The sequence below is a fragment of the Thalassophryne amazonica genome, chromosome 19 (assembly GCF_902500255.1).
Source record: "Thalassophryne amazonica chromosome 19, fThaAma1.1, whole genome shotgun sequence".
NCBI classification, from domain to species: Eukaryota; Metazoa; Chordata; class Actinopteri; order Batrachoidiformes; family Batrachoididae; genus Thalassophryne; species Thalassophryne amazonica.
In genome coordinates, this window is record NC_047121.1 from 64,477,413 (window position 1) to 64,497,437 (window position 20,025).

The following is a 20,025-nucleotide window of genomic DNA, read 5'->3' on the forward strand; positions in this document are numbered from 1 at the left end:
ATCCTGCACGTAAATGAATTGAGTTCATCCAATGAGTCAGTTTTTTGAGTGCGCACTCAAAAAATGGACTCATTGGATTGGATTTCCATGTAATAAATATATGTAGTCCCAACTAAATTAAATTATCTTGCATGGATATACTTTGAGTTAGGGCTACATATATTTATTAGATGGAAATCCTGCATGTAATTGAATTGAGTTCATTCAATGGATTGGATTTCCATCTAATAAATATATGTGGTCCCAGCTAAATTAAATTAAATTATCTTGCATGGATGTACTTTATTTGAGATTGGACCATATATATTTATTAGATAGAAATCCTGCACATAATTGAACTGAGTTCATCCAATGAGTCATTTTTTTTAGTGTATTCTGGCAAAATAATTTACTTTGGGATAAATAAATTAGATCTTATCATATTGCCACTTGGTGTTTTGGCAGGCGGAAGCAACCAGGTGTATCCTGAAGTGTAATCATTCATAATAATAATTATTATATTTTACTGAGCTCAAGATCTGTTTTGTAAGGGAGACCAGCATAAAGTTTCCAGTTCATCTTTGGGAGGAAACCTACGCAAACACGGGGAGAACCTGCAAACTCCGCACAAATGCCACAGGTGGGAATCGAACTGGAATCTTGCTGTGAAGCAACAGTGCTAACCACTAATCCACCCGTCTGCCCATTATTACTATTTAAACTGTGTTTAAAGCACTTTCAAGTCAAACATATTTTAAAATATTAAACAACATTAAAATATAATACATTTAAAAGACGTACAGCAGAAAAAGAATCATACCTCCTTGTTGACTGGTCTATGAACGCGCGTTGGTTTCGTGCGTCGCCGCGTCCATCACTCACCTGATTCCCAAAAACTCCGATAGCGCACGCAGTGGAAACCTCATCTGCTCCGAACCAGACTGACGCCAGACGCGAGGGGACCCCGAGGAGGAAGACTTGGCCCACGCCGCTTGCAAACTGTCCCAAGAAGGTCACCCCGAACAGGTTTGGAGCGACGCTGCCCACTTTGATCCACATGCCAGCGCAGTTGAGCGCGTTTGCCACGAGCGCAATGACGCGCAGCCCCTTCTTATCCAGCAGCCAAGTGACCGGGAAAATGAAGGGGATGTAGACGACCATGTAGATCAGGGACAGCCAGTCCACAGAGAAGGAGTCCACCTTGTAGTACCTTATGAATATGTTGTTGATGATCCCGTACTGGATCCACTGGTACGCGTTGCAGAGAGAGTAGGCGCTGAACAGGAAGACGATCACCCAGCGCCGCTTGTACAAATTTGTGGTGACCGCCGAGGGGCCGAGCTCACTGTTTGGGATGCTGCTGGGTTCCGTCTGTGCACCTGCTGGAGGTTCTGATCCAGGATGTGGACCATTCGCCTTCACCTCCGGTGCGCCCGCGCGCTGCGCGTCCCGTGTATCGTCTCCCATTCTTCCAAGGTGCCAAAAATAAATTACACCTACTAGAAATTCGATTTCAGAAATGCTTGTTTATTTTTTTTTTAAATCAAATGTGTCCTGCATTAACTTCTCTTGCTGTTGCCAAAATATTTGTGTCTTCTCCAAAGGGCTGTGTCGCTCTGAAGAAGTTACTTGAAGTGAAAATTGGAGCTGAGTCGTTACTCCTCCTCCCAGGTGGTGAGACAAGAAATGACAACAGGAAGATATGAAATAAATAAAAGCATGAAGAAAAGATCTACATTTTTAGAGAAAAGTAATTTAGTCTGTGGCTTGTCCACCTCACCATTCACAAAGAAATGTTTGCTTCATTTTAAGGAGCAAAATTTAACAAAAAAAATATTATTTAAATACGGGTGGGTTATATATTAAAGATGATCAAATAAATGGACTGCATTTATATAACACTTTCCTATCTGTATCAGAAGCTCAAAACACTTTACGATGATGCCTCACATTCACCTATTCACACACTGATGTCAGGGTGTTGCCATGCAAGGTGCTCACTACACACCAATTTGGGGATTAAGAATCTTACTGATTTTCCAGTTTGGCAGGGTTTTAAACCGAGGATCCTCTGGTCTGAAGCCCAACACTTTACCACTTTGATCCTGTTGTGGGATCAAAGTGTAGAAACTCATTTATCTTCAACCCCTTACTCAACCCCATACCCTTACAGTCTGTTGCAGGAGCACATACAGACAAACAAACACATTCCCACCAGCACCCACACCAATCGGCAATTTAAAGTTTGCAGTTCACCTAACCTGCATGTGTTTGGATGTTGGGGGGAAGCCAGAGCACCCGAAGGGAACCCACGCAAACACGGGGAGAACATGCAAACTTTCACACAGAAAGGCCACAGGTGGGAATCGCTCCTATGACCTTCTTGCTGTGAGGCAACAGTACTAACCACTAAGCCACCGTGCTGCCTGCAGGTAAAAACTGTCCTGCTATAATCAAAAGTTAGGTTTGAAATGCCTTGTTTTAGATTTCTGTGACACAAGTCACAGAAATGTATATCTCAAGTTCTGCTTGTTCTGTGAGACACCCCCACATGTGAGGAGACTGTTCTTGCCACACTCCCTGTCCAGTCAGGGGGTGTGGCAAGCAGGCTGTCCTTTCCTTTTAAAGCAATGGGCCCAGAAGTCAGGCTAGCAACCATCAACCACATCTGTGTGTGAGTAATTATTAAACAGTCATATCAGCAGTGCTACTTTTGATTTTTGTCAAAATTTTGGATTTGGTTGACTCAGCTGGTCTCTAGGACATCCTGAGAATGTGATCACCCGTAAACTGCTGGACATCATTGCTGGCCAACAGGTATTGTGGGTGTTATGGAGTCGGGGTAGACTAACTTCTTCCCAGTGAATTGTGGCATTCATCAGGGATGTGTTGTGGGTTCGATTCTGTTCAGTGCTCGCATGGACTGGGTATTGGATAAGAAAGATTTACTAACCATGACTTTGTGGATGATGCTGTGATCATTGTGACATCAGTGGATGCCCTGAATGCAGCACTTGAAAAAGATGAGTGAGAGAGTCAGAGGGTTTGGGTTTGAGATTGTACTGGATCAAGACTAAGATTCAAACTTTAAGTGGCTACCCAAAATCAGCCATCAGAAGTTTATTTATATGGAAGTATTGAACTTGAGGGATTCACTTATCTCAGGAGTGTCATGTCTCTGGGTCCTCAGCCTTTGAGATCAAGAGATATCTAGAAAGAACTTATGGAGTCACAAGGTCACTGGACAGATGTATTTGGCAATGTTGATATCTTTTCAGGAGAAGGAAGATCCAAGTCTTTAGGGTCCTGGTGGTTCCAGGCTTGCTATGTAGTTGAGAGACCTGGATGATAGCCAGCAGTGACCTACGGCAACTGGATGTCTTTGGCACTACGTCTCTTTGGAGGATCTTTGCGTACCTTCTGAAGGACTTTGTGTCAAAAGAATGGTTATAAACAGACTCAGTTATAGCTGTCATGGGTCATGTTTTGGCTCTGGCCATGTTTTGCTGTTTTGGTCAAATGTTGAATCATTCTGAGTTATGTCTGGTAATCTCCCCCATGTTCTTTTGTTTTGTTTATTAGCTGTGCTTTCATTGCGATGTTTTCCTTGTGTTCACTCGTTAGTTTAATTTCCAGGTTTTTGTCTTACGTGTCACCTGTTCCTACATTTCTAGGTTGAGTTGGTCGGCGTCCTTTATAACGTCCATTATAATGTCTCCTAGTTGCCAGATTGTACGAGGTTCCACCATGCTCTTTAGCATTCTACATTACCTTTTTTCTTCATTCCACATTACTGACCTTTGCTACCATTCCAAACTCCTGTTTCTCACCTAATGATTTTCCTCTGATTGTGGTGTTTTGATTCTACCTTACAGATTTTTGCTACTGTAGCAAGGTGAAGACCAGATTGAGAACATATTCCTACTGGGTGGGGTAGCAGAGAAATCCTGTTTGGCTGACCTGGTAGTGCATCGATGTTGAGAAGGAGAAGTCTTGTGTTCAGACTCAACTATGGCCACAAAGACATGTCCTGTCCTGTTTTTGCTGCATTTTTATGCCACATTACTGATGTTTGCTACCTTTCCAGACTCGTTTCTCACATACTGTTTTTGCTCCGGTTAGTGTCTTGATTTCATGTTACAAAACTCTGATGCCATTCTGGATTCATGCCTTTCGCCTGTCATCTTGGACATTGGGTGACCACAGTCTCTGGTTTATGAACTGATTTAAGTTTGGATAATTCTGCTGTCTAACCCCTTGAAAGTTGGACGCAATTAAGAACTCTGGTTATTGAACTATGCCTGGTTTGTGGATTACGCTTGTTTCCCCACTCAGATTATTGTGTGCCTGACCTCGTCCTGTGTTTTTGACCATTTTTCCTGCCTGCTGCATTGATGCTGTGAGCAGTGTTTATTATTAATGAACAATGAAGCCTGTTCTCTGCAATGGGGTCCTTTCCTTGGATTCATTAGAAGCATTACATTGAGGGAACACCAGCTACAATATTCTGGCCATGTTCCACCCTTCTCTGAACATGATCCAATGTCTAGGACCCCAGCAACGGGAAAAGGGCAAAGGGACACCCACATATCACCAGGATGGTTCAGACACAGCGTTTGTGTTTTAGTTAATATTTCATACAATTGTCATTAATATGTACAAGTCACATACATATTAAAGCCATTGTAATAAAATACAATTGTAATTATGCATGTGCGTTTAAAACAACTTGGCTACATTGAACACCGTTTTGTATTGTTTGCACTTTGAATTAATAAATACACTTAATGTCACTCTATAATTGTACAGAAAAAGTTGATTCTTTCAAAATTTTTTTTGCAATTATGTCTAAGAAACCTAATGCAAATATGTGGAACCACTTATTTTATTACCCTTGGCCACAAGATGGCGCTGTTTCTTAGTGCATATTTTTAAATTAATTATAAATAATGCTTTCACCTCTCAATAACGCCAAACTTGCATTATAAAAGAAACATTTATTTCTTGAAGAAATACAAAATGAAATTTGTGATATAGCTTATGTCTATACAACATCATGTACAAGAGTAAAAAAAATGCACATAAGTGGTAGTAACAATGTAGTAACAGAAATGTAAACAGTCAATATACTATTTGTGCATAAATGACGCCTGCGCCAAAACGTGCGAGGAAAAGCACAAAGAAATGATCACCTGCTCGACCACAAACCAAATGTATGATTACCAGATGTACACAAACTACCAGCCAAAAGATTGGACACTATTCCTTTTGACTGGTACTGTCTACATAGAAAACATGCCTATTTGTTTTAGTAAAGTGGAAAACTGCAGTTTTTTCCTTTTAATTTTGTCAGCAAGTTGAAGTAAAACACCATGTGATGTGTATGAACTGTGTGTGGCAGTTTATGTTTGTTCTGCCACTAGTTAATCTGTGCAGTTACGGTTTACTTAAATTATGAACTTTTTCAAAATAATTTCAAGAGTACTCACCTAAATCCGTTTCATTTAGAAATTTTCTATGAGTCCAAGTGCACCTTTTTGCCAGTAAATGGAGAAACATAGCATGATGGGAAACTGAGGACTTTTAACAGTTACAAATCGAAAGCCAAAGATGCTTTACACAGAACCTGCTTAGGTGACCTGGAAAAAGTGTTTACAAAAAAGTGCAACAAAATTTAGCGTAGTTATATGGAACTCACCAGAACTGTGCTGGCTGACCTGGGGGGGGGGGGGGGGGGGGGGGGGGGGGGGGGCGCTCTATCAATCTGACAAGAAGTCAGATTCAGACATGCAAGGCACTTTGCAGAGTATTATTTTTTTTTATCTTTAAAGGGGTCAAATAGCGTAAAGTGTTTTTGTTTTCTGTTACAGTTACGTGTGGTCTGGGTTTGATTTTAAGCATCTGCACCTGCCAATGTTTGTGCAGGCACAATTACGCCTACTATGAACAAAGTTATACGCCTCAAGTAGCTCGGGTTAGGTTTGTGTAACATACGTAACAAACTCATATGTAGACTTCCCTTTGCTCCATGAGGCATCCAACGAGCCGCTCTCTGCTCTGCGTGACAAATCCATAAGATTGGAGGGGAGAAAGGAGGACACACCCCCACTTTGAAGGGGGGGGGGGGCACCTCCTTTTGATTTAAAGGAACAGGCGCAGTGTTTTTGGTCTAGTGGTTAAGCATTGGATTTGAGACCAGACGATCCTCCATTTAAAACCCCTAACAAACCAGACAGACAATCACTAAGGGCCCTTGGGCAAGGTATTAAAACCCAGAGTTGCTCCTGGTGTGTTGCAAGCACCTTGCATGGCAGCACCCTGACATCAGTGTGTGAATGAATGAATGTGAGCCATCATTGTAAAGTGCCTCTGATTCAGATGGAAAAGCGCTATATAAATGCAGCCCATTTACAGGAAGCTGTCACACCTGTAGTTTGTATGGGTTTGAGATCAAACACGCCATAGTGGCAACTTGAGGAGCCTGTTAAACGCAGAGCTAATGCTAGCCTACACCGGTTTAGTCCCAGCATTTTTTTTAACACTGTACTACAGATTGGTGACAGCTCTTACCTGTAAGTAGTTTGCTTAACACTTAATATCTCCAGGTGTTTTCTATAAGTTGCCCAGGGTTCTTTTGAAGAGATTCACTATGTCAACATGTACAAATGTTCTACAACTATACAACTCACCATGCATTGGTTCATATTCTCACCACAAATTAACAGTGTTGTGGTCTACTAGGAACCAGGTCCCACAATCTGGTTGAAATGACCAAACTTATGAGGTATGAAAGCCCTTGATGAAGACTTTTTTTAAAACCATCTGTCAGGTATTTTTGGCTCCAAACAACATTCGATTTTAGGACAGATGTTAGGTTCCTGAAATAGTGGCTAACATTGTGACTCGAGCTCTGATGTCCTTAATGCTGTAAAAAATGGAATGATCATAAAAAGGAAGAACTTAGATTTTTACTGCCAATGCGCTGTCCAATCATACTGGATCCACGTTTTGAGGTTTGACGCTCTGTGGTGTGGGGAAGGACCGTGCTTAGGTTTTTTTTTCCATGTCTGTGACCGCCGTGGCCCCAAAGATAAGTGCTGCTAGTTGGCCGCTTCTTCAAAACTAAACGAAAGCTGTCACGGAAAGTCATGGCACCTTCATTTGGCCTTCAGCTGCTGCAGCAAGGGGTTGACCTCACGCTCTGGCGTTTTTACACTGTCTGTCCTGACAATACACGTAGGGCGATGGTGGTTAAGCATGAGGATCAGCTGCTGCCGCTCCAGTTTCAGCTCCTCGATCTGGGCTTTAAGGTCAGAGTTTAACATCTCCAGTCGCTCAGATTCCTGTAAGACGGCCGCAAAGAAAAGAAAGTATTTAAGGAGGGAAGAATCAAACACTGGGTTATAATACAGAGATGAAGCAGATGACAAATGGTTGTAAAGCTGGACTGTCACAATAAAAGGGGGCGGAGCACTTTTAGGGGACAGATAGTAGAAAAATCATGCAAAATTGTTATACAAATGGCAAATTTTGACATGATTCTAGTGGATACTTGTCTGATCTGCCTGATTGGCAGAGGAAAAAAAAATTTCAGCAATGGCAGCCATTTTTAATATGGCCACCAAAACAAACTACAAAAGTTCCCTTTCCCTTATAAATGTGTGTACTTGACCGATTTAAATGATCTTGCACTAGGTTAACAATCATAACTAGCATGTTGCCTTTGGAGATCCATGGGCTCCAGACTGGGTAGTGTTTATAAAATAGGTAGCTGACATTTTTCAATGGTGGCAATAAATTAAGCAATGAGTTGGAACAGTGTGTGAGTCCAGAATGTTTTTAGAACCTTAAACAACAATTTTTAGAAGAGGAATGCAACCCTTTTATTTCCTGATAATTATGTAATTTTTTAATGTTAATTTACTGTCAATGTATTTATAAATTGTTTAGGTTCTTGTTATCATATACACACACTATTATAATAATTATCTTTATGCATTATTACTTCCATTTTGTCATTTGATTTTTAAATGGACCATGATGGAAATAAGCGTTTTCACATTCTTGTGTCATCCATGTATTTTTAAACATATTCACAATTATATGCTAATTTCTCCAAAAAATATTAGTCCTATCAACTTAACGTTTCTGCAGTGTTCATCCTTGACCCAAAATACATAAGCATACCAAATGTCACCTCTCCTCGGTTTTTGCATGATCAAAGCCACACACACACACACACCCCACTTGGCTATTATAAGACAGATAAACCAAATTTTTTAAACTGTCATATTAATAATATAGAGAAACTTTTTTTTTTAATTTCATGTTAAGTGTAAAAGCCCAAAAGTGTTCAAACTTTTTCCACACAGGCTCACCTTTTGTAGATAGTCCGTCCTCTCTTTCTTTCTGTTTCGACATCGTGCTGCAGCCACTTTGTTTTTCTCTCGCCTTCTTTTCCTTCTCTCCTCCTCCTCGTCTCTCTAAACAGCAGTGCAAGTCAAAGAGTGCAATCACACATCAACAAGACATGAATGGGACACACAAAGCACACACACAATCGCAAACATCTTTCTAAAGAGGCGAGTGGAGCAGCTCTGCCAGTTTCTAAGGAGTGTACCTTCTCACCTGGAGATGAAAGCTGCAAAAATAATGTCACTGAAAACCCAGCGGCCCATTATGTTGCATGACTACAGTACTCTAATATGTTAAAACTAGGTAACAGTACCTTTGGGGATTCAAACTGTAAGAGCTATAACAATATGATGTTGATTGATTGATGTCCGGATGGCCTAAGGGCAATTTTGTAATCCACCCAAGGGTATGCTACATTTGGTCCAATTTTTTTTTTCAGAGCAATTTTAGGGTCTTCAGTGACACAAAAGGACTGGAGAAGAATTGTCTATCAAACAGACAGACATAACACCAATAATGTACTTTCTCCCAGACAGACTGCTGGCTTGAACAAAATTCTAATTAATACAAGGTTGTAATCGTTTCTCTTATTTCTCTTTCTTACCTGTCTAACACTTCTGTGAGTTTTTAAGTGCAACCGCTGCAAAATTTTAGCTCATTTTACTCCTGTGTGACTCTTAGGAGTGGTTAGCATTTTCGTTAGCAGTTAGCTTGCGCTAGCTTAACCACATGGTTGGATTTGCTGGTGCACAAATGCTCTGCTTCCTATCCTTTCAAATGAAACAGCTCTCTGCCTCAACTTTATCTAAATTCTGGGTCTGTTAGTGAAGCTTAGGGCTAGCAGCTGGGGATAAAACTAGTATTTTCTCTGCTTTGTTGATTTAATGCTGATGAATTATACCTTAAGGGTATTTTTTTCTGGCCGACTTCTGCGAGTGACTTGTGTGTGAATCTTACAAGTGGTTAGCGATTTCGTTAGTAGTTAGCTTGTGCTAGCTTGGCTACACAGTTGGATTTTCTGGTGCACAAATTACATGACAGTACTCTCTACATTAATCTTGTGTGATGGTGACAGAAAGGGTGGTTCTCTTAGTGAGCCGTGTCCGTAAGCTAGAGCAACTTCTTCGCTCAGTGGAGTTAGATGTTATGTGCACCCCAGATAAGCTTAGTTCTCCCTCTCGTATGGCTAGCATACTGGCATAGTATGGTACTATGCTTCTTATCCTTTCAAATTAATTTTATTAGTAATGGAACAGATCTTGATCTCAACGTTATCTAAATTCTGGGTCTGTTAGTGACATTTAGGGCTTGCGGCCAGTGATCACATTAACATTTTCTCTGCTTTCCTGTTGATTTAATGCTGATGAATTATACCTTAAGGGTAACTTTTCTGGCCAACTGATTCTGCTCGTTTTCTCTCCGTCCGAGGTGTGGACGGCGTCACACGCCGACTGACTGCGGGATACTATGCCTGAAGCTAATACAGCACACTGCAGTCTGTGTTTGGAATGGACTCTGCCACAGAAAAAGGCCCACTGATGGCACTGCCAAGATCTTCAATAGATGCTGGCCTGGCACCCCAGGCTGTTAGTCTGACCTCAGGATGTCTTGCCTGTTGTGCCAGAGAATGGAGACCCTGCCTGTGTTGGCACCCCCTTGTGTTGTGGAATTGGACGCACTAAGATTAAAGACCCAAAATGGACTGCTTTTAATTTCAAATCAGGACTGTTTTTGTTGATCTTCTGTTTGTTTCCATTTTCCATTTCTTCTGTTTGTTAAGAAATTCTTGTAAAATCTAAAAAAACATTGTAAATGTCAGAATCTCTGAGTCTGGTCTGCTTGAGGTTTCTTCCTCATTATCATCAGAGGGAGTTTTTCCTTACCACTATCACCTGTGTGCTTGCTCAGGGGGTTGGTAAGGTTAGACCTGACTCATGTGAAGCACCTTGAGGCAACATTGTTGTTATTTGGCGAACTGAATAATTATTGCAAAATTTGATGTCACCTGGGCAATTCTACAATCCACCTCCAGTGTGTGCCATGTTTGGTGAAATTCAGTGTGAAAAACTTAAATTTCCTTCAAGTGCAATTTTCGAATTAACAGTCATCAAGGTTTGGTAGAAATGTGCCAAAGTTCCTGGGAGGAGTAAGCCAACAAATATCAAATCTCAACTCAAATGTGATACAAGTGTAAACAACATGTTTTGCATCAAAATTCTTCTGATCTATACTTTGTACTTTTTCATGATATTAATGCCCCTTGGTGGCAATTCCTTGAGTCAACGAACATAATCACAGTAGCCCACATCTTCCAGACAGTAAAACAAATGTTATAATGTCCCTTTTGCGGAACTGTGAAAGATGATGTCCCAAGTTTTCCACAGACATACATACATACACCTGCCTTTCATGTATATATTAAGATAGTAGATATTCACATGAACTGTAGACAATATACAGGTGGACTTATGTTTAAAAGTTATTTGGTAAGTTAGTTATTTCAAGCATATCAAAGGGACCAAACAAGTCCTATGGTTTGGAGATGAAGCAAGAGGTGAGACTGAGATGGTTTGGGCAGAGGAAGGATGCAGGGTACATCAGGAGAAGGATGCTGAGGATGGAACCACCAGGCAGGAGAAGAGGGACACCAAAGACGAGGTTAATGTGGTAAGGGAGGACATGCCAGGTGGTTGTGTCTTGATGTAAGACAGGGTGAGATAGAGACTGTTGTGGTGACCCCTAATGGAAGCAGCCAAAACTGCAATTAACATAAATTGTTTTTTTTAAAATCTGTACAGAATAAAATGAAGATATCACAGTGGTTCAAATAATACAAGAAGGTGCTTTGATCTATGCTGTTGATGTTAATCTTTTATCCTAATCACTAACCTTTTTTCCTGATTGCTGAGCTTTGTTCTTGGTCACTGATCCTGATTGCCAGCCTTTGATCCAGACTGTAAAGTTTTGTTCTTTGTCATTGATTCTGGTCATCTATGATCTTGATCTATTGTCTTTGATCCCGACTGCTGAAGTGATTATTAATATGGATTACAAGATCAAAGGACTCAGGATGAGCGATCAAAGTTAACAAGATCAAAGGCATGATTGTGATCAAAGGAAAAAAAAAACCTTTGATCTTGTTCTGAACCAAAATGTAAACTATTACTTGACCAAAGCTGTACCCTCTCCATCCATCCATTTTCTAAATCCACTTATTTTAGTTAATGACTCATCAGGGTGAGGGGAGGGAGGGGCCAGAGCCTATCCCAGCAGCCACTGGGTGAGAGGCGGGCTATCCTCTGGACAGGCTGCCAGTCTATTGCAGGGCAAACAAAACCCCTTCACCCCTACGGGCAATAGAGGGATTGCATGTGTCAGTGCACATGCCCAGATGTAACCCTTGCACAATGCATCATGGACACAGTCTGTAGGCATACAGACTGTGTCTACACAGTAGTAGTGGAACTAAAAAGATGGTTAACGTGCAGAATTGCAACTTTAAAAAGGAGCTGACAGAGAGGTAAGTTCTGACTAACTAGCTTCTATGAGTTATGAGCTTGTGAGTGATGGGGATAGATTGCACATATTTAGAGGTTTTACATTACATCAAATGTTCATAAAATGGTTAATATTTGGCCTTTTTCAGTGGGAAAAAAAAAAAAAATACTGTCATGGAGATCATCTTGGCTATGCATCTTTGAGATCATTCAGGTCAGTTAAGTGTGTGTCGTATTGTCTCTGTGCTGAGCCAAGCACACGCATTTCTCGGTGGACAGGACTCTGAACCTCCGCAGAAGGAAGGAAAGAAAGAACTTGTTTCTGCACTAAAATACAGCAGGAGAAAGCTGCTCTACGTGAAGGGGGGAATTTCAGAAGGTATTTACCAAATTACGCGTCAAGTGGTGGCCACGATTTTGGCACAAATTGTGGAGAAAACTACTGTTGGTGGTTTTGATAGAAGTGGTTTGTGTGGGAAAACTGCTGGTGTGTCTATAACTTTTCTGGCTGCAGACTCGGTGGGTTGATGTTTGAACTGACTAAATTTTATTTCCAGTCCTTCCAATATTGTGAATCCACTTGTTTCTAAGTGTTGCCTTCTTAGGAAAAGCATCGAAGTTCATATGTTCATCCGTGAGATGGTCACTGAAGCATCCAGGGACACAAGTAATCCTCGCCATTCCGAGCCTTTTGTTTACTTTATGAGCGTGTCTGTGTGGCTGCAGCAGGCACACATTTCCCACAATCCCCTGCAAGACCAAAATCCAATATGGCGAGTATGAAATCCCCCTATTTGAAATCACCAATTCACCTAACCTGCACGTCTTTGGGAGTGGGAGGAAGCCAGAGCACCCATAGAGAACGCTGCAAACATGGTGAGAACATGCAAACTCCACACAGAAGTGACCAAGCTGGAAGTGAACGCAGGACCTTCTCACTGAGAGGCAACAGTGCTAACCACTAAGCCACTGTGCCACCCTTGGACCTCTCCACCAAGTACAATATTCATCAACTAATCTAGCTGCAGGCTTCTACTTAAGTATGACTCACATACCTCAGTTTTGATGAGTAAGGGCCTCCGTCCGTAGCTGTCCAAGAAGTGAAGAGGCGTCAGCATGGTCCCAAACTCCTGGAGATCACCAAATTTCAGCTTGTCAGTCAGCGTGGTGGCTGAGATCCCAGCCAGCAGGCCCAGGCTGGGCAGGGAGCCTGCCGTCACCGAGGGATCTGGAATTTGTCCTGGCATCGTGTCAGACTCGGTTGTGACCACAGCTGGAAGGCAGAGGGATGAAATGGGAGACATGTACAGAAGGCAACTAAAAAAAAGACAAATAGGGAGTTAAAAAAAAAAAAAATTCTTCTTTATTTTTTAAAGTAGGCTTTTAAAAAATTAAGGCTGACCAACAGAAAGCAGAGCTGACAATTTTCTGTCAAACACTGAAAATATATTAATTTATCAAATAAATGTCAATCTTTGACTGCACTTTGATCAAAGCTTTTTTTTTTTTTTTTAAATTGGAATTTTTCCTAACTACCCAACATTATGCAGTGAATAATTAATCAATCTGTCAAAAACACTGGATTAATTCAGTAGCTCCAAAACTCGTGCATGTGTGTGTTTGCATGATTTTGGAGGAGGAGGGAGTTAAATATATTTTTCTAAAAAAAAACTACATCATGCCAAGCTGTTTTTATTATTAGATCAAGTGCATTTGGGATGGATTAAGTGTGTGTCTGTAGGACATACAGCTCAGCAGATGTGCGAAACAATCGTGCATTCTATGGTAAAAGTGCCAAAATTTGCAGACGTTGGATAAACTAAAAAGTAAGACATTATGCCATGCTTAATTTTTTTTTTCCACCCTTAGGGATAATGCATAGTAAAATCCAAAACAGCTGCCAGGCCATATCTTTAAAATGCTCCATCTTTATCGCTATAATTCATAAGACATTTTCCAAGGTGCAGCAAGTTATTCTGGCTCCAGTCTAATGAATCGCTGCTCTGTTAATGGAGTCGGCATCTCTAGGATCTCTCTCATTAGGGCACTTCATTATTTAGCCTTTTTCTGGAATGAATACACGAGCGTTTAGAGAGAGCATGGCAACCATCAAGCGTTTTTGTAATCCTGATGTGCCGCCTGATGAATGAGAGTTCGGCAACATGATGAATGGCAACGTACAAAGCAGACTTGGACAAATGCGCCTTTATTCCAAAGAGAATTAAAGCTGGTTGGTGCCAACAAATACCTGTTAACTGTGGTTTCCTCCTAATGACACTAAACACACAGAAACTAGAATGTGGCATGCAGAATGTGGCCAAGTTGAACCAAAATTTAACCCATTTTCTTTGGTTACAATAATAATAACTGGAGTACTGCACTCATGCAGCGCAAACCTCCACCAACACTAGTCTCCAATTCCACATATTTTTACCTTGGAAAAAAATTTCAAGGTCAAAGTCCTGTTAGAAGTAACTTTTCATAAGCTAAAATATAGCTCAAAAGGACTTTTCAATGTTAAAATAAAATATCTGCTAAATCCGCAATACGATCAATAAGATGCAGCTCAAACTTAGTCTATTCATTGAGAGGGCCAGTTTACACCCTACTTTCAAATATGAGAGTGATTGGGGCACGTCTGATTAAGAGCTAATGTACAATATACATTAAGTTGGATTTTCAATGTTACATTTAAATGTCAACAAAATCCACAATCCAGATCAGATCTGGATCAAGCTGTCAGGCAATACTGCGTGTCAGTCTGCACCTCACTTTCAAATATGAGAGTGATTGGGGCACGTTTGATTAAGATATGATGTAAAATATACATTAAATGGGGTTTTCAATCTTAAGTTCAAATGTCCATAAAATCCACAATCTGGATCAGATCCAGATCACACTTTGTCAGGTGATAGTGAGTGCCAGTTTGCACCTCACATTCAAATATGAGAACGATTGGGGCATGTTTGATTAAGATATAATGTAAAAAAATAAATTAAGATCTAATGTACAATATACATTAAGTTGGATTTTCAATGTTACATTTAAATGTCAACAAAATCCACAATCCAGATCAGACTTTGTCAGACAATAGTGAGTACCAGTCTGCACCTCATTTACAAATATGAGAGTGATTGGGGCACGTTTGATTAAGATATAATGTAAAATACACATTAAATGTGGTTTTCAGTGTTAAATTTAAATGGCCACGAAATCTGTAATCTGGATCAGATCTGGATCAAACTTTGTCAGTCAATAAAGGATACCATGCTACATAACACTGTTAAATATGAAAGAAAAAAATTTGCTCTTTTTTGACAGCGTTATGAATTTTTGAAAATTGGTTCAATATTAAAGGACAGGGATTTTTCCAGTTTTTCTAGATTTTTCCTGACTTTGCCCTTTGATCTATGAACTTGAAAATTGAATCATTTCTTGTCTATCAGGATATGAATCTTCATCAAAAATTTCATAATGATATGAAAAATTGTGGGCTGCAAGTTGTTCACAAACAAACGAACAGGGGCGATAACATAAGCGCCTCCACTTTCGTTGGTGGAGGTAAGAAGCGCACAGTTTGTTCTGTGTGCCTGCATGTGATGACAGCTGCCTCATGTTGGGAATATCCAGCATCTGAATGCATCCATTTAAACGCAAAAACATGATGAGAGGTGCGTCAGCAAACCCAGTCAAAGACAGGAAATGACTAAAACTGTTCAACTGCTCTCCAAGTCACAACACAAACATGCTGACAAACCCATTGAGGTTCTTCAGCAGCACATACTGAAGAAGGTCAGACGGCAAAAAAAAAAAAAAAAAACCCTTCAGATCACTGCAGAAATATGGCTTCAAATTCATTTATGTGCGATTAAATGTTAATGTAAAATTATGACAACAACGACGACGCGTTATCATAAAAAGTGAAAGTAAAGTTTCCCGTAAGTACACAGCAAAACAGAAAGTGGAATTCTGCACAACATAAGCAACACCCACCTTTGAATATAGTGTAGCAGATAAGAATAAGAATGGTTCAGTTAATAATACAAGGACCAAATTTGGTATAAAAACTTCCTTTTCTTTATTTAAATGTGGGATGTGACGCTGACTGCGTCAGATCTTTGGTTCAAGACCCAGCCAGACCAAGAAAAAAAAACACGACATCGGTGTATGAGTGCGTCTGTGTGAATGGGTGAATGTGAGGCATCATTGTAAAGCGGTTCGAGCATCTGTTGCAGATGGAAAAGTGCTATATAAATGCAGTCCATTTATTTAACCCATCTTAGCCCACAAGTCAATGGCATTTACTGGGGGTGTGGCCACTGGCATTCACAGAACCCACTCTCACGATAGTTCGTGATGTGGCATTACAAAAAGTCAACTAATCTATGGGTTTGTGATATTGTCACGAAAATAGGGCGCTTTTTGTGATGGGGTGCAAATTAATTTCATGACGGGGGCACGAAATGTGGAGGTGACCGGGCGGTCTGGAGGGGTTATGGTTAGGAGAAGAGGGAGGAGTATAAATAGTACAAAAAAAAAAAAAAACCTGCAACAGGAAAAGCACCCATTTTCATGACGGCGACATGGAAAAAAGCGTGAGACCTGAACCCATGGGTAAGAATAGTCCAGTCTCACTTTTTTCAAGATACCATCATGAAATGCATCGCATTTTCATAAGGTGGTCAGGTTTCACTTACTATGTTTAACCCTAACCCCAACACACACACACACACACACACGTGTCAACGCAAATTTTGTGATACCATCATGAAATAATTTTGTGATACAATCATCACAAACTGTGCGAGAACATGTTGGTAAGCGTTTGGTAGCAGTGAGGACTAGTTATTCATTGAAATACCATGGCTGAGTTTAAAAGCAAAAGTACTACCTCTACTACTAAACACCCCAAACACTGTCACACATTCTGCAGCAAACACGCTCTCGTACATGAGTAAGTGTACACTTACTCAAGACATAGACAAGCCATCTAAAAAGCTTGAAAATACTGTCTGAAGTTCATTTCAAATCCCTCTAGTTTCACAGTACAATATTTAATATTAACAACAATGAAATAAACCAAGATTGTGCAAATATGAAGAAATACATATCTCCAGGTGCCATATTGGGAAAAAAAATGGCTGCCATCGTGAAAATTTAAGTGACTCATAGTGGAGCAGATAACTGTAACAATTGTTCATTTCTGGAAAGAAGCACCAAAGTTGGCACAAATACTCCTTAGACATTACTCTTTTGAAAAAACTGAGTAGCCACTTGAATTTTCAGTAGGCGGCCAGGTAGGGGTCAATTGAAGAATTACACAGGGGTCAAAATTTAAAAATGCTCCAATCATATTGAAAGCTATACCACATTATTTGTCTGATCACAACGACACCAAAAAGGTATAGTTTGGACTATCTATGACTGAATGTTATGGAGTTATGGGGGTAAAAACAACAAGAATGGTAACAAAAGTCAATTTCAGTTTGTACAGGGGTCAAAAGTTAAAGTTGCTCCAATTTTGGTAAAAAAGTGGTGCAAATTATTGGTTGAACTAATAGGATTAATGAATGAAATAGTTTTGACTGTGTTGAATGCTTGGTCTGCAAGGTAAAGGTAGAGCAATGTTGACGTCCATTGGATTTTATGACGTGACATATGTTACCCTGTAACATGATAACTAAGCGTGCCACATAGTGCAAACTATTCCTTTTTAAAACCCTATTAACTCAACCAATAATTTGCATCACATTTTACAACATTTAGAGCAACTTTAACATCTGACCCCTGCACAAACTAATGCTGACCCAACCATTCTTGCTGTTTTTACCCCATAACATTCAGTCATAGATAGTCCAAACTATACCTTTTTGGTATCGTTGTGATCAGACAAATAATGTGGTATAGCTTTCAATATGATTGAAACAGTTTTAAATTTTGACCCCTGTGTAATTCTTCAATTGACCCCTACCTGGCCGCCTACTGAAAATTCAAGTGGCTACTCAGTTTTTTCAAAAGAGTAACGTCTAAGGAGTATTTGTGCCAACGCTGGTGCTTCTTTCCAGATTTGAAGGATTCCTCTGTAAATATTCTGTTATCTGCTGCACAATTAGGGCTTTTTTTTTTTTTTTCTTCCAAAAAGTAAACTCAAGAATGTAAAAAGAATATACTCTGTGTTGCTCTGTGTCCAAAGCTTATAGTTTAATTTGATAATTAAATTTAATGCCCTCCCCCTTTTAAAAAAAAAAAAACCCAACATAACATCATTACTCCAGATATCTAGAATATGAAATACACTTCTTCAAATTTTCTTGGCTTCACTGTTATTTTAAAGTGTGGCAATGGCAATTTTTATTTATTTATTTATTTGTCTTTTCAGGAGGGAAATTGGGGGGAACCAAGTCACAATTTAATGAATAGACTAATGACCTTCGTTTAAAAAAAAAAAAAAAAAAAACTACTGCATTAAAAAAGTAAAAATGAGAAGATATTTTTGCGTTATGCAAGTATTTTAACGTGCACCATGTCAACAAAACTGTTCCGCTGAACAGAAAACAAGCAACTCAACGTGTGTAATCAGCGTGTGACGTCACTACACGGCCGTTTTAGGTTATTATCGCTTTACAGTTATTATTTAGGCACGTGACTGATTGGTCAATTTAAAAGCGGAAGTTTTATTTATTTATTTATTCTGTCGGTGCGACATTTATCTTACATAACTTCGCTTTTCCGCTCGAGAGCTGCGGCCGATTACAGAAAGAAAGAAAAAAAACATCGAACGTTTCACTTCAGATAAACGCCCCCCGCCAACACTGCGGGTAAAAGTGAAACAAATAAACAACAAGAACACCGTGTTCCGAAGTGTGCACGGTGTGTGTGTGCATGCAGACAATCAAACTGTATGTTTGTGGGGTTCGGCGGCACATCAGGTTTGTTCGGAAAGCAGAAAGATGAGGAAACGAACCCAGGCTCGTGCTCGCTGGGAGCCGCGCGCGCCAACAAAGTGTTTACTGTCAAGTTTTCCCGCACCGACCTGACTTTGATCCCAGGTGCAACAAATGTCCTTTCTTCTGCTCAGCCGACGGTCGAGAGTAGATTTTAAAAAGTGGAAATCGTTGCATCAGCCCGATTTTTAAAACGTGTTCCCAATCTGGGAGGATTTGGGAATGCGGAAATCAGGCGGCAGCAGCCAAACGTAAGCAGGGATGTAAAAAGTACAGCGTCACCGCCTCCTTCCACAAAGAACAAAAATCCTCTTTAAAAAATAATAATAAAAAAATAAAATAAATAAAAATGCAAAAAAAAAAAAAAACAGTGTGAGTCCTTTCGTAGGAATTTTATTCACTTTCATTTGTTTTTATTGGATTAAAAGCAAAAATAATTTTGTGTATTGTTATATTTTTTGTGTGTATATATATCCAATAACACCATTGGGAACCCTGATGTTTTTGTTTGTTTGTTTTGTCAGAACACCCTGACCCTGTTTGTGTGTGACCCCTGTCTGATCTGACCATACTTAACAGCAGTCACATAATGCTTAGATTAGGGCCCACATAGACTGCGTTCACATTACTGGCTAAAGTGATCTGAATTTATTTATTTATCCCCCCCAATTTCTCCCCATACATCCTTGTTTGAATGTGACATGCTTGTGATGCAGCACGGTGGCTTAGTGGTTAGCACTGTTGCCTCACAGCGAGAAGGTCGTGGGTTCAAGTCCCGTGGCCTTTCTGTGTGGAGTTTGCATGTTCTCCCCCGTGTGTGCATGGGTTAACTCCCACATCCAAAGACGTGCAGGTTAGGTGGACTGGAATCTTTAAAATTGTCCATAGGTGTGTGTGTGTGTGTGTGTGTGTGTGTGTGTTTGTCTATTTGTGGCCCTGTGACAGACTGGCGTCCTGTCCTGGGTGTACCCCGCCTCGCGCTCTATGACTGCTGGGATAGGCTCCAGCCCCCCGTGACCCTTAATTGGACTAAGCGGTAGAAGATGAATGAATGAATGTTTGTGATTATATTTGTGACCACACAGACTACATACACATTGCTGGTGGCCATAATCACTTTTTTGTTTCAACCCCCATGTCCATATATGTTGTGACCCGTCTGATGTGAACATACTTACATCAGTCACATA

General features: G+C 40.2%; 2 protein-coding genes across 3 annotated transcripts in view; both read right to left on the reverse strand.

Moving 5' to 3' along the window:
- Positions 1-1,581, reverse strand: part of flvcr2a (FLVCR heme transporter 2a) — a 41,702-nt gene extending 40,121 nt beyond the window's left edge. For both annotated transcript variants that reach the window (XR_004566758.1, XM_034195144.1), the window contains exon 1: positions 862-1,581. Coding sequence is in view for 1 of the 2 variants with exons in the window: in XM_034195144.1 (XP_034051035.1) it covers positions 862-1,446 (585 nt within the window). In the remaining variant the exon portion in view is untranslated. The remainder of the gene's footprint in view (positions 1-861) is intronic.
- A 3,865-nt stretch (positions 1,582-5,446) lies between these two features.
- LOC117531958 (jun dimerization protein 2-like) lies at positions 5,447-19,121 on the reverse strand. The gene is made up of 4 exons (XM_034195145.1): positions 18,925-19,121; positions 12,947-13,164; positions 8,358-8,462; positions 5,447-7,322 (listed from the first exon to the last, which is right to left on the reverse strand). The coding sequence occupies exons 1-4, from the start codon at positions 19,010-19,012 to the stop codon at positions 7,137-7,139; spliced, it is 597 nt and encodes a 198-aa protein (XP_034051036.1). The 5' UTR covers positions 19,013-19,121; the 3' UTR covers positions 5,447-7,136.
- Positions 19,122-20,025: the final 904 nt, after the last annotated feature.